The sequence below is a fragment of the Ictidomys tridecemlineatus genome, chromosome 8, assembly GCF_052094955.1.
Source record: "Ictidomys tridecemlineatus isolate mIctTri1 chromosome 8, mIctTri1.hap1, whole genome shotgun sequence".
NCBI lineage: Eukaryota > Metazoa > Chordata > Mammalia > Rodentia > Sciuridae > Ictidomys > Ictidomys tridecemlineatus.
The window spans coordinates 53,991,567-54,006,870 of record NC_135484.1 but is presented as its reverse complement, the minus strand read 5'-3'; the positions used below and the strand labels follow the sequence as shown (position 1 = coordinate 54,006,870).

Below are 15,304 nucleotides of genomic sequence, written 5' to 3'. Positions count from 1 at the left end.
AAGAACCCAGTTTGGGGGCTCTCCGCGGTAATGAAGGCATCACGTGGTTAAACAGTTTTTAATCTGTCGCCCACGTAGTGGGAGCCACTTTGCACAGAAGACAGCCTCCTGCCGACCTTTGTCTCGCTTTCGCAGCCTGACTTTAGGATTGCTTGTCAGTAAACGCAGTGGCAAGTCAGCCTCAACTTTACCACTTTGTCGTCAGAAACATAGGCGGTCTGAGTTGAAAGGCCATTGGGTTGGTTTCCACCCGCACATCATGGGTAAGGAAATTGAGATTTAGGAATCGCCTGGCATCAAAGCTGGATTTTGCAGTGCCTAAACAGAGTTGCCTGGTATCCGAGTTGGATTTTGCAGTGCCAGTTCTGGAGCTGGTCTTTCAGTAAGCTTGAGCGCCATCTGGTGCTGAGTCTCAAAAAATGCAGTACTTCATAGGCTTCTATTAAGTGGTAAAGTTAAGACTTTAAAAGCTGTATTTAATGCCGCTGTTTCCGCTATTTATTCTAATAAAATAATATTAATTGCTTTTATGAGGTATGTTTTACTGTGCCACAAACACCCAGAACGATGATGGCAGAGAAGTATTTAATCTTTTTTTTTTTCTGCTTAAGGTTAGAAGCTTTTATTCCTGCCTGGAATCTCAATCAGTGTAGCCCTTGTGTGCCCTCATAACAGTGAACTAACATCAGCTGATCCAACCTATGGCCAGGCCAGAAGTGTGAGTGCAGTTTAGAAAATGAGGAACCACCATCAGGACTTCCAAACAAATAAACGTCCAATCTTTGCCCAGAATTCACATATCATGTTTGGCACATGACTACACCCAAGACTAAATGAAAGCATAGGCAACTTTTTTTTTTTTTTCATGATTACAAATATAAAAGTCCTGTTTTTCTCCTCATACCCAATGGATATTCTTGCTTCACCCTAGGGTGAACATGCCCCATTGTAGAGGCCATTGGTTAACAATTTGTCATCTAGATGTTTAGCTCTAGTCCTCAGATTTCCATTAGTTCTGATAAAGAGACATTTCACATTCTTTTTTAAGACAAAAACTGATGGCTTATTTTATTTTACATGGCATCTATAGAAGTAGATAAAGGAAGAGTTCCAAAGTAATTTTTTTTTTTTTTTTTTTTTTTTGGTATCAGAGGTTGAATCCAAGGGCACTTTACTACTGAGCCATGTCCCCAGGCCTTTCTATATATTTTAAGACAGGATCTCACTCAGTTGCTTTCAGCCTCCCAAACTGCTGGGATTATAGGCCTATGCAACTGCATCCAGCCCAAAATAGTCTTCACTGTTCTGGAAAAAAACTTTATTTTCAGTTCCCGAAGAAGCAGTCTTTATTGTCATATTTCTCAGCGTTGGCACTATGAGATTTTAGGCTGACGAACTTGCCTGTTCAGTGACCTATGATGCTACTGGCCTCTGCCCAGTAAATAACAGAAGCACCCACCCCCATCCATCATTTGTGACAACCAGAAACACTTTCTGATAATATTGGGGTAAAATCATCCCCAGTTGAGAGTCTCATCTGTTTGAATCATATTCTGTTTGCAAAGTCAGCCATCACCCAGGTTATTTCCTCTGGTACATTTTGGCTGAAATTGAATTATTGGTTTGTTAGAGCTACTTTTTTATCTTATCATTCTTTTCTTGAAAGCAGTGAGAGGAAGTGCTTGACTCTTGTGAATCTGCTAGTAGTACAAGCTTCCTCTAATTTTTTAAACAGAAAATAAAAATAAATTGTTTCCGCTAAACTCCCTTCATCCAAACCAACAGACCCTCTTTAGCTGTGGGTTTGGCCAAATTCATTCAGAGCCAGGTATGGGTGGGAGGCAAGGATGGGCATCTATAATACAATTATAACAATATGTATTAAACCTTGAGTATTTAAATCAGTTTTGGCAAAGTAGAGAAGGATTGTAACAGATTAATAATGAACTAAAACTATTCAGACTATATTAGGACTGATGATGAAATACTAGAGATATTTGGAGGATCTCTACTTTGTGGTATTTCTTTGTTAACTGTGCTAGGACTACTCTTACACTTAGTTTTCAACCTTGACTGCACATTGAAGGGTTTGAAAGCTAATGATGTTTGCATATTGACTTCATCAGTGGAGTAAGGATTTCTAAAAGCTTTTTTTTTTTTGGTACCAGGGATTGAACTCAGGGGCACTCAACTACTGAACCACATCCTGGCCCTATTTTTTGCACTTTATTTAGAGACAGGGTTCTCACTGAGTTGCTTAGCGCCTCACCAGTTGCTGAGGCTGGCTTTGAACTTGCAATCCTTGTGCCTCAGCCTTCTGAGCCACTGGGATTACAGGCATGAGCCACCATACCCAGCTAAAAGCTTTTCCTGGTGTTTCTAATCTGTAGCTCTAGTTGAAAACTCCCACCATACTCCTACCATTCTCAGGGTGTGGCCCATGCATAAATACCATTTTTATTATCTTGAAGTTTGTTAGAATTGCAAAATCTTGTACTGGTGCACAACTATAATCCCAGTGACTCTGACTCCTCAGCTGAAGTTGGAGGATTGCAAATTTGAGGGCAGCCTGGGAAACCTGGTGAGACCCCTGTCTCAAAATAAAGAGCCAGGGATGTAGCTTCGTGGTAAAGCCTTTTTTGTCCTCCTAACTTGCTGCCGTTCTTAATTGTGAATCATGTACAGCTCAGTTTTAAAGAGCATGGCTAGCATGTGAAGGACCCTGGATTTGATCCCTAGCTTCACACACACACACACACACACACACACACACACACACACACAACCCACAGACGCACACACAAAAAAACCATAAAAGAACAAAAAAAACGTTTCCATAAGGGTGAGAGTGTTGCTGAGTATAGCAGAGACCCATTTTAACATTGGGGGTATACCTTTGAATTAGTTCAGTCAATTGAAAGTTCAAACAGTGTTACTGAGAACTGCTAATACTAAACATAATAGGGACTTGATATTTCTTGAAATGATCTGTCAGTGGCAGTTGCACTGGTTTTTTGAGGGAGGCATTTCAAAAGGGAGATTAATTTTTATTGGACAGTTGCTATGTTCAGGCATCATTAGAAATGTCCGCACCTAGCCAGTGTGGTGGCACACACCTGTAATCCCAATGATGAGGCTGAGGCAGGAGGATCATTCAAAGCCAGCCTTAGTAAAAGTGAGGCGCTAAGCAACTCAGTGAGACCCTGTCTCTGAATAAAATACAAAATAGGGCTGGGGATGTGGCTCAGTGGTCGAGTGCCCCTGAGTTTAATCCCAGTACCACTCCGCCCCCCCGAGAAGAAAAAGAAATGTCTTCATCTGCCATCTAACCTCTCAAAACACTATGAGATAATGTGCTCTCATTTTATTAATAAAATTGAAGCCCCAAAGTAAATGATAATATTATAATGAATTTTATAAATTTGCCCAGAGAGTCACTAACGTTTTGGAGCTTGTAGATAGCTAAAAACTTATTTATTTCTATTAATTTAACAAATGAAAACAGTGACAGGTTAAGTGATTCAGCCATTACATTGCTAGATAATAATTCTAAAACAAATATACTGAACTTAAAATATATGCAAAGTGTAAAAACTCAAAAAAGTCTGGAATCCTAAGGTTGCTAGACTATCCGGTTATTAACAAATGATACTGTCCACAGTTGGGGCAAACAGATTCCTTAGACAGACTTTTAAATGTTTATCTCAGATCTCCCAAAATGAGAAAAACGTTTAGAAACCACACTCCTTTATTTGCATGATCCAATGTAAGATACAGTATATGTACTTTCCTATCATCAGTTAGGACAAGGTTTGCCACATAATTCACATTTTCTATAAATTATCAGAATGCCTTTGCTCTCCTATTTCTAAACCAGGAACTTGTCATCCTTGAGAAGACTGACAGAGTTCTACATTGGTGCTAAAAAGACCAAGGGAGCTGGAGCCAGTTTCTTACACCCATGCAAACATCCCAGTTCTTTCACAACATCCGATAAAAATGCTTAAGGCCTTTAATATACAGCTTCATCACCAGGAAGAATTGCTCTGCTTCTTGTTACTACACGACCAACGCTCGTAAAGTGTTTTCATCGGGATCCCTGCAAAGTATCGGTTTCCTTTTACCAATTACTTTGGTAGTTGTTGAGTCTCAGTGGCAAGCTCTGCTCCCTTTGAGATGTCCCCAGTGTGACCTCAGAACTGGCCAAAGGCCCAGAGAAAAGGTCTAGAGGCTTTCATATAGTAGCCTGAGTTCTCAGGTTGCCCAAAACTCGATGTATAGGAAGAGGAGATGTCTCTGCCTCAGTGTTTCCCAAATTTGGCTGTTGATCAGTAATTGGAGAGCTTTTAAGAGGTACAGGTTCTGGGCTGGGGAGGTGGCTCAAGCGGTAGCATGCTCGCCTGGCATGCGTGCGGCCTGGGTTCGATCCTCAGCACCACATACCAACAAAGATGTCTGCCGATAACTAAAAAATAAATATTGAAATTCTCTCTCTCTCTAAAAAAAAAAGTATTCTTGATGAATAATACATACACACATTTAAAAAAAAAGAGGTACAGGTTCTAAGGCCACACCCTAAAGGTTATACATAATTTCTAATTTACTAAATATCTAATGGGCACTTACAGCAGACTAGACCCTTTTCCTCTGCCACGATATTCTGCATTACCTTGAGCCCCAAGAATTTAGAGCCAGCTGTCTATGGACTGAGACCTCTAAAATTGTGAGCCCCCAAATAAACTTTTTCTCCTCTAATTGTTCTTGTCAGGTGTTTTGGCCACAGCAGTGAAAAAGCTTACAAAAACAGGCCGAGAAGCTCTTGCCTGAGTTCATGCAGAGCCAGGATTCCAACCCAGGTGTCTGGCTCTAAAACACACATGCCTAACATTTTCTGCTTCTGGTTCAGTTGAAAATGGAACAGACAGTATGCTTTCTCCTCATCCACCACCAATTTTGGTATAAAGCATATGGCACATAGCAATAAAGCTGACCCCCCCCCACACACACACAAAGGGCACATGCCAAGTATCAGGATTTAGAGATGTTGGGGACAGGGGATGGGTGAGACTAAGGAGTAGCACAGGGAGGTCTCTGTGGTGCTGGAAAAGTTTGATATTTTCATCGTGCATGGTTACACAAATCTTCCCATAATAAAATGACATCATACAGGACTGGGCTTGTGGCTCAGTGGTTGAGCACTTGCTCAGCATATGTGAGGCACTGGATTCAATTCTCAGCACCACATGTAAATAAATGAATAAAATAAAGGTCCACTAGCATCTTAAATTTTTTTTAAAGAATGGCATCACACATTTTTGTACCATTGTCAGTTGCCTTGTTTTGATTTTACACTAGAGTTGTGTGCATTGTGAGGGAAATTGGCTAGGGGGTACACGGGACTGCACTGTACTACTTTTGTAATTTCCTGCAAATCCATAATTATTTAAAAATAAAACAAGGACTGGGGTTGTGGCTCAGTGGGAGAGCGCTCGCCTTGCACGTGCAAGATCGTGGGTTCGATCCTCAGCACCACATAAAAATAAATAAGTGAAATAAAGGTATTGTATCCAATTACAGCTAAAGTATAAATACATAAAAATAAAACATATGCCCATCTTTAGCAACCCCAAAATCAATTAAAGACCTGTCTTCTTTAAGATTGGCTTAAATTGCTGGACGTGATGACCGACACCTATAACCCCAGACTCAGGAGGCTGAAGCAGGAGGATCTCAAGTTTGGGGCCAGACTCAACAATTTATTGAGACCCTCAGTGACTTAGTGAGACCCTGTCTCAAAATAAAAAACAAAAATGCCTGGGGATGTAGCTCAATGGTAAAGTGCCCCTGGGTTCAATCCCCAGTACCAAAGGGAAAAAAAAAGAAAAAGATTGATTTAAAGAAATATCAAATATCATTCTTGAAAGATAAATCACCTTCTGTTTAGGACAAGCAGTGGAGAAAGGCTCTGGGCAGAGCAGGGACACAAGGGTAGTTCGGGTTAACAGGAGCTGAGCAAGATGACCAATAACAAAGTCAAGTCCTTTGTTACCAAAGGAGTCAAAACCAGATACTTCTGTCTTGCTGTGATTCCCAAATGACTACTGCCCCACTGTCCAAGAAAGAACCACTAGGGAAAGAAGTAAAAAACACAGAATCCCTATCCCACACTTAGAGATCCTCACCTAGAGACTGTGACTCAGTAGTTCAAGGATAGTCTGTATTTAAAAAGCTTCTTAGGCTGGACTAGGGATATAGCTCAGTTGGTAGAGTGCTTGCCTTACATGCACAAGGCCCTAGGTTCAATCCCCAGTGCCCCTCACACACCAAAAAAAGGTTGTTAGGTGACTTGGGTTTGAGAATGTTAGATTAAGGAGCAGTTGATAAAGTGGTTCTCCAACTAACATCATGTGGGTCAAACACCAAACCCTTGATTTTCATATGGTTGGATGGCTCAAAGAGCCATGAGTTACACTGACATCATATAAGAACATGCAAAGTTCATAAGGCCTTGCTATTTAGAAATAATGAAGTGTTACACTGAATTGTTTTTTTTGATTTTTATATTACATCATCCCTATTTGGTTATTTACCAAGCCTTTTTTTTTTTTTTTTGAACTGGGGATTGAACTCAGGGGCACTAAACCACTGAGCCACATCCCCAGCCCTATTTTGTATTTTATTAGAGACATCGAGTTGCTCAGCACCTCACCATTGCTGTGGCTGGCTTTGAATTCAGGATCCTCCTGCCTCAGCCTCCCGAGCTGCTGGGTTTACAGGCATGCGCCACGGCACCCAGTCTGGTTATTTATCAAGTTTTTCATTGTAGAAATGTTCATATAAATCACAACATAATTCTATTACAAATGTTTTAGGGTTCAAAGTCCATTAGGTACATAACCAAATTAAGAATGTCTTTGGTTACAAGTAACAACATAACTGTCAATAACATAGAGAAACCAGGGGTCTATTTGTTTCATCTAGTAAGAAGTTCAGAGGTAGATAGGTAGTTACTGATATTGGTCCCATAGCTCAGAAGGTTGGGGCTGACATCTCAGCAACTCTCTTGGTCTTTGCTTTGTGGCCACAAGACAACAGCTCCAGCTCCATCCTGTTTGCGGTCAAGACTAGATGAAGGGGACTGGACCCCTGGCATTCTGCTCCTGCCTCCACAGCCAGAATGCTATCTCATGGCCACTTCTGACAGCAAAGGAGGCTGAGAAACTATTTCTCTTTTACAGTCTACAGTAGAGGTAAGAAAGGGAAAAATGGAGGGGATAGGGTGTTAAATGAGCCAACTTATTGTGTCTGCCACAACTTTTAAACTAAGTGTTATCAAGCACTGTTTAATTAAGCCTAGAAACAGCTGTTTAGATGCAAAGACATAAATCATCATAGAAAATAATGATATGGAAATCAGACAAAAGCATCTCCACTGTCAGAAATATTACATATATATATTGGTCTTTCATTCTCTGTTGGAACAGATTCTAGTTGTTGAAGAACTTCTGTTCCTTCAATCAATTGCCTATGTAGGAGGAAAAAAAATGTCGTCAGTTATAAATTTCCACATTTAGCTTACATTGCCAAATGTACCCAACAATAGCTAAGGCTATTTCCTACAAATTAAATTCACTTCAGTCATAAATATCTTAAGTGGCTTATCTTAAATATCTTAAGTATTTAAGATGTGTCCACCTTGCCACATCTACAGCCAGCACCACCTCCCAGGCTGCAGTCCCCCGCTGTATATAGGCTGCCCTGCTCTAGAGGCTCCTCCTTGCCTTCCCTGCATCTGGTCTGGTACCTGTCCCATCCCTTTTCACTGCAGTCAAAGGGATCTTTCATAAATACAAGTCTGATGTCATCTTCCTGCTTAAAACACTTCAGTAATTTCCCATTATCATATGATATAGACAAAAGTTCCCACTATTTCCTACCAGGGGCTATGTGGCCTGCCACCCACTGGCCCTCAAGGATGTCTTGCTGAAGTCTCTCTCTTGCTCTCTGCTTCAACCAAATTGGCTTCCACTACTGCAAGAGCCCCATGTTTCCTTCCTGCTACAACTGTCCTCCTCACCCCCTTACCTGGTCATCTCCTGGCCTTCTTTCAGATCAGCTCAGACCTCACTTCCTTGGGGAAGTTTCCCAGGTCTCTAGAAAATTCCCCCTCACCTTTTGAGGAGTTCCCAGGGTGAAATATTACATTTATTGACTTGTATCCTGTTTGGTTAACTTCCGATTCTCCCACAAGGGCAAGGATCCCACTTTCACTCAGTGCTCAGTGCCTAGCACAAAGCCTGGCACATTCTAGACTCCTAACCAACATCAAGTGCATGAATAAAAGCTTAAAGTCATGCTGGTTTACATCTCTTATAGACACTTGCCAGCTGTGAGCTAGAACTCCATGAGGAGCAGACCTAGACTTTTAATGTTTCTTTCAATTAAAACAGAGCAATATGAAGCAGAGAGAAAGGCCTAGACATAGAACCAGTGCCTTCTAATAGTATTTGGGTTGGAACAGTGGCTGAGGGAAAGGGAGCAATTTCCATTTCATGATCCTTTTCTGGGATGGGGTCAGTGTCAATACCAACCATACTCCTCTCTTAGTCTGCCTCTAGGCTCTGTTTTGCCATCCCAATCAGAAACTGGAACAGAGTCCATGCTAGCGTTTGAATGCCCCTTTCAAAGCTCATGCTGGAATTTCATTGCCATTGTGATGATATTAAGAGGTGGAATCTTTAAGAGCCGATTAGGTCACCAGGGCTCTGCCTTCATGAGTGAACAGGAATGGGTTGTTAGCTCTGGAGTAAGCTCCTGATAAAAGGATGAATTCTACCCCCTTTCTGTCCCCAGCTTGTTCTTGTTTCTCTCATGCTTTATAAGCATTTCCACGGGATGCCCGCCACCATATTACGACATTGTGTGAAGGCCCTCAGCTGATGCTGATGCCATTCTCTTGGACTTCCCAGCCTCCAAACAAAAAAAAAAAAAAATCTGTTATTTATAAACTATCCAGTCTTTGGTGTACTATTAAAGTAACAGAAAATTGACCTAGACACTGACAATACAAGGTATAGTCTGAAATTAAGAGCAGAGGATAAATGGACAGATTCACCTGTTCAAAGAGAGCATGAAGTGTATTCTCCATGTCAATTTTTCACAATTATTGAGAACTTGCTATATGTAAGAGTAGGATAAGAGTGAGACGTGTTCTCTGCTTTAAGTTGTTCACAGTGTGCCAGAGAGCACAAAAAAGCCATCTGATTTTGTTAATTAGGGGGGTTTCTGACCTAACCCTTGAGTAGAATTTTGGAAGATGAAAGGGGGGGACGAAACGGAATAAGATGAGCAAAGCTTAGAGTCTGTCCCAGGATGATGGTATTATGGTCTGGCTATAGATTACCTGCCAATACACATCTTCAGCCCTGACCTCATTTGAATATCTACCTCTGTGATGTTGCCAACTGGTTTTCATGTAGGAATCTTGATCTGAAACACAACTTGTCCAGCCTGAATTCCTGATCTTCTCTCCCAAATCCTTCTCCTTCATATACTCTATCTTAGTGAATGGTACTAACTGTTCATGGTTTTGTTTTGTTTTCTTTTTTTAAATATTTTTATTAGCTGTTGATGAACTTTTATTTATTTGTTTATTGTTTTTTATCTTTTTTTATTGGTTGTTCAAAACATTACAAAGCTTTTGACATATCATATTATTTATTTATTTGTATGTGGTGCTGAGAATTGAACCCAGTGCCTCACACATGCTAGGCAAGTGTTCTACCACTGACTGAGCCACAATCCCAGCCCCCCCCCATCCATCATTTGCAAATCCTAGGATTGCTATAGACCTGCACTGTCCAGTATTAGACTCTAGTCTCATGTGACTATTTATACTTATTTAGAATCAAGCAAAATATGGTTCCTTACTTGCGTGAGCCAAACTTCAAGTACTCAATGACCATGTGTGCCTGGTGGCTAACTCCTGGGAAGTATAGATTATAAACTATTTTCATCAACACAGAAAGTTCTATTGGTCAGCACTGATCTGGATTCCTGCCAGGCTCTCCCCCTCAACATCTAACAGTCATCCAGACCTATGAATCTCAGTATTGCCTGGATTTGTCCACTTACCCTTGCTCATCTGTACTGCCAGTACCTTACATCGGGACTTCATTTATGGTCTGCTATGACCAGAGCTTCTTAACTGGCCCCTCTTCCTTCATTTTCATCTTTTGCAATTATTTGTTCACTTCTTCTAAAAAGATCTTTTCAAAATGAGAAGCTGCTCACAATTGAAATTCTTCTATGTTCCCCATCACCTTGAGCCCTGGGCCCTGGCTATTCCTCTTCTCTAGCCTCCACCCTCTCCATTCCTGGGCAAGAAGCTCCAGCTAGACCAGATAACTTGTAGACAAGATGTCCTTCTTACTCCTTAGGTACACTCCAGATGTTAAGAGAAACTCCTTAGGGTCTCTGCAAGAGCTCCTTCATTTTTCTTTTTTCTTTTTTTAATTTTTTTGATACCAGAGATTGAATCCAGGGGTGTTTAACCACTGAGCCACATTCCTAGCCCCTTTTTTATATTTTATTTGGAGACAGGGTTTCACTGAGCCACTGGGATTACAGGCATGCACCACCATGCCTGACTCTTTAATTTTTCCTAAAACTGATTTGACTAATTGCGATTTCCATTTTTCTCTATTACTTTCACTTTCCCTTCTCAGCTCACCTTCTCATAGAGTTTTCCATGACCGCTTCCCATCATAATGCCCTCTTAAAATGAAATTAATCCCCCTCACCCCATCCCCCTGATATATCCCCCTTCTTCCAACCATATGCATGAATGGAGTTCTTACAAGCTTGCATTTTGTTATCCTTTCCCTGTGAGGCCACTAGGCAAGGTCATACTCTATGGAGTGTGGCAGTCTTTCCTAAAGAGTATATTCTCAGTGCCATCCATCTGAAGAAGGAGCAGATTCACGTACCAAAAACTAGAGCTTGGAGCTGGGCATGATGGTACATGCTTGTGATCCCAGCAGCTCGTGAAGCTGAGGCAGGAGGGTTACAAGTTCAAGGCCAGCCTCAGCAACCTATCGAGGCCCTAAGAGCCTGTCTCAAAAAAAAAGATGTGGCTCAGTGGTTAAGTGCCCATGGGTTCAATCTCCGGTACTAAAAAGGGAAGGGGAGGGGAGGGGAGGGGAGGGGGGTAACTAGAGCTTGGAAAGACCAGTCTCCAATAGAGAAGAAACTTCTTTCTCTCTCCAAACTTTGCTAATCACATCTGGACTTCAGGAGTTGAGGTACACCCCAGATGTTAAGATACACTAGAGAAGAGACTTAGAAGGAAGTTGTCCCTGGAGGAGTCATATTTCATCTAGTTTAACTAGATTACCCAGTTACCTATTGCATCATTATCTTTCTACATCTCCTTTAGTGTTCTGGTTTAACTATTCTAGCTGAGCTTCAACTATGGTTCAGAGATGTAAGGGATCAAGTGAGAGCAGACTTGGGCCAGAACAATAAAAGGGATGCAGTGCCTCCCTGAGGCCAGAATGGTGATGACAACAAAATTAGAGATTTCCCCAAAAGGAAGGTCAGTCATGAAGACCAGGAATTCCTGAAAAGAACAACACTATTTCACTCCACTGCCATTCTGTAAGGATCACTTTTACTCTTATTACAGGAGTGGGGGTGATGTCTCAGTCCTGCCTTAAATGTTCCCGATGCCCTCTTTACTGAACTTGTACAACCCTGTCTCACTGTAATACAGTCCCTGTGTTTTGATCTGTCTTTCCTAATGCACTCTAAGCTCCCTGAACAGCAAGAATTGTGCCTTATCCCTCTCTGCCCAGCACTGAGCATCAGGACTGGCATGTGGCAGGTGCCTAATAAAATTCTAGTTGAAAGATTCAGGAAGCTAGTAATGAAGTGATGACTGAGAAAAAGGCATAGGGTCAGAGATGGAGGGATATGGAATGCTAAGCTAGACTGTGGGTAGGTACCAAGGATTGGTGAGAAGGGTGGTGATGAAGGCATTAAAAGCTTTAGAGTAGTCGTGTTTGTGTTGAGAAAGAAAGTAGTCGTGTTCTCTCTTTAATGAGAGAAAAAGGAACGTTAAGTAGAAAGGGTAGAGAGTGTCAGCAAGATGACAGAAAGATTTCAATAGTCCAAGAAAAAGTGAGGGTTATTTGGATTCAAAACTAATCCAAGAATGTGTATTCAAAATCAGACTACAGCTTTTTTAGTGTGAAGGAAAACTGAAGACAATTCATTATTTTAGGTTATGCATTTATGAATGTAAAATCATCTTTAAAGATATCTTTTGGATAAAAATATACTTTCTTGCCAGGTGCAGTGGTATATGCTTGTAATCCCAGTGGCTCAGGAGGCTGAGGCAGGAGGATTATGAGTTCAAAGCCAGCCTCAGCAACTGGTAAGGTGCTAAGCAACTTGATGAGACCTTGTCTCTAAATAAAATACAAAATAGGGGGTTCTGGGGTTGTGACTCAGTGGCAGAGCATTTGCCTAGCATGTGTGAGGCACTGGGTTCAACTCTCAGCACCATATATAATAAATGAATAAAATAAAGGTCCATCAACATCTAAAAAATTATTAAAAGATAAAATACAAAATAGGGCTGGGGATATGGCTCAGTGCTTGAGTGCCCCTGAGTTCAATAGTTCAATACCTGGTATAAAATATATATATCTTAGCATTCCATGTCCTTCCATATATATATTTATACACACAAATAGAATATTACCATGACTTGTCTAAAGGGTTTCTGTGTTTTTATGGGTAGAAGCTTCTTATAAATATTTACTTTTAAACATGTTTGTCTATCTTTGCATTACTTTTACTTTTAAGCCCTGTATTAGGTACTCACAGATTATGTACAATACACATCAAAATCTTTGGAATGACATTTTTATATGTGTGTGAAATATACTATATAGACATCTATAATGTACATACCCAAAAGCCACATATTTTTTATCCAGATAGGGAGCTGCTTGTAGGGTGATATAGAATTGTGACCCATTGGTGTGATGGCCTTGGTTGACCATTCCAAGAACTCCTCTTCTATTATGAGGAACTGAAAAATTTTCATCTAGGAAAGAAAATAATAAGTCATTAAAATACTTCTATTAAGGTACAAATATAACCTTGGTGACAATCTTAATTGTAGATTTCCTATTTTTTTTGTTTTGTTTTAGCTGTAGATGAACACAATACCTTGAGTTTATTTATTTATTTATTTATTTATTTATTTATTTATTTATTTATTTATTTATTTATTAATGTGGTGCCGAGGGTCAAACCCAGAGCCTCACACATTCGAGGCAAGTGCTCTACCATTGAGCCACAACCCCAGCCCTTCATATTATTTTCAAACATGCAAATGACAATAAAGTTAAGCTGTAAAATCTTACTAGAACTATTTGAGCACTTGTTCTACTTGAACTTTACCATGGCTAAAATCAAGTGTGCTAAGGAAATTAATAATGTAAGAGGAATCATTTTTGCTTACAAATACAGGTCAACAAAATTTCTTGTATTGTTTTCTCAGCAGTATTTCATTCAAATGACCAATGTGGTCATTAAAAACATCACTTTAGAAAAAGAATCACTTCTGAGAAGTCTCTCCTGGGCATCCTGCTCATATCTCTGTGACAGCCCTGCTACACTCTGCATAGTCACTAGTTTCCAGGTGTTTCCTCTCTCCTGTGGGAAGGTAGGACCTTTGTCTCATTATTTAGCTTTTGCTGTAGGACCCTAGCACATTAATCAGCTTAGGTGTGACCCTAAATGTTGAGATGCAGAAATTAATTTAGGCTTATTTTTACTTCTCTTTCAATAAATTTTAATCTCAGTCCTTACATAGATTGATAAGATTTTGTGGAAAGTGATTTTTTTTTTTTTTTTAGTGTAATGTTAACAAGTAAAAAGAATGTACAGTGGCTTCAGGCTACCATTTTGGGGAAGAACCATTCCTGGCTTTGCCTCCAAGCTCAATTATACAAAAAGACGTAACATAATAAATTCAGGAGTTTTCACTCAATAACTACATAGAGTTCTGAGGATAATTGAGGGATATGAATATTAATTATCAATATGATTTAATTACACTGCATTTGCTGACTGTTATTATTTTTAAGTTCCAAACAAAGCAGACTAAGCAAAGCAGCAATGTTGGTGGTGGTGACTTTTAGCTTCTTAAATTTTAAACTGAATAAAGATTTCCGAAATCTTATGAAATGCAAATAAGACAGTTTTTACAAGTGAGTCTATATAATTACATCAATGTCTCATTTTAATTTCAATGGAATAAATCATCCATTAATAGAAAATCAGATGGAATGGAAAATCTGTCCAATGCAAAGATTCAGAGTGTTTTTAAAAACTGGTATTTATCATTTGCTCTCAGAAATTATGATTAATCTTCCTTATATTGTGTAAGTACCAGGAAAGAAAATTTATAGAGATGTAACATTTTATCAAAAATTCTGAGATTATGGGGTGTTTTAAAGCAGTAAATCATAATATATATTTTAAAAAATGCTACTTGTATGGAAGCCCATGCATAAAACAGATTTAAAAAAACAAAAAACAAGGGCCTAGAGCCCTCTCACTGCCTGAAGACATTTTCTTAGGTCCCCATGGAACTCTTTAGAGGATAATTCGAAAGCCACTGCTATAAAGAGACAAGAGAGAGTATGTTCTTATAAGATATAGGGAAATCCTGATTTACAAAGTTAAAATGTACAGAATCGAAAAAAAGTGAGAAACTATATGACTACTTTATGGGTTGTATTAATACAAAATGCTTATATGAATCTTAGGGACTTAAAGCTATGCTGTTTCTTTACAGGCACTACCCAGTGGTCATGTCACAGCCAGGTCTACTTTATATTACTATGACTAAATCAAATGAAATAATGTGTGAGGGTCAGATGTGGTGATGCATGGCTACAGTCCCAGCTATTTGGGAAGCTGAGGCAGGAGGATCCCATTTGTTAAAGACTACTCTGGGCCCGATGAGGTGGCGCATGCCTATAATCCCAGCAGCTTTAGAGGCTGAGGCAGGAGAATCGAGAGTCCAAAGCCAGCCTCAGCAAATTAGGGCACCATAAGCAACTCAGTGAGACTGTTCTCTAAGTAAAATTTTAAAAAGGGCTGGGGATGTGGCTCAGTGGTTAAATATCCCAGAGTTCAATCCCTGGTGCCAAAAACAAAACAAAATAAAATAAAAATCACCCTGGGCAACATAGCAGGACTCTGTCTCAAAAAAAAAAATTTT

At 39.9% G+C, this 15,304-nt stretch overlaps 1 protein-coding gene across 5 annotated transcripts in view; it reads right to left on the bottom strand.

Moving 5' to 3' along the window:
• Positions 1 to 3,452: 3,452 nt before the first annotated feature.
• The window catches only part of Ppil6 (peptidylprolyl isomerase like 6), a 35,516-nt gene continuing 23,664 nt past the window's right edge, over positions 3,453 to 15,304 (bottom strand). For 4 of the 5 annotated variants that reach the window (XM_040283196.2, XM_040283197.2, XM_040283198.2 and 1 more), the window contains 2 exons: positions 12,979 to 13,114; positions 3,453 to 7,525 (listed from right to left, as the gene is read on the bottom strand). In XM_040283196.2, the coding sequence (XP_040139130.1) occupies positions 7,414 to 7,525; positions 12,979 to 13,114 (248 nt within the window). In that variant the 3' untranslated portion in view covers positions 3,453 to 7,413. The remainder of the gene's footprint in view (positions 7,526 to 12,978; positions 13,115 to 15,304) is intronic. The other variant, XM_040283199.2, reaches the window with a different exon arrangement.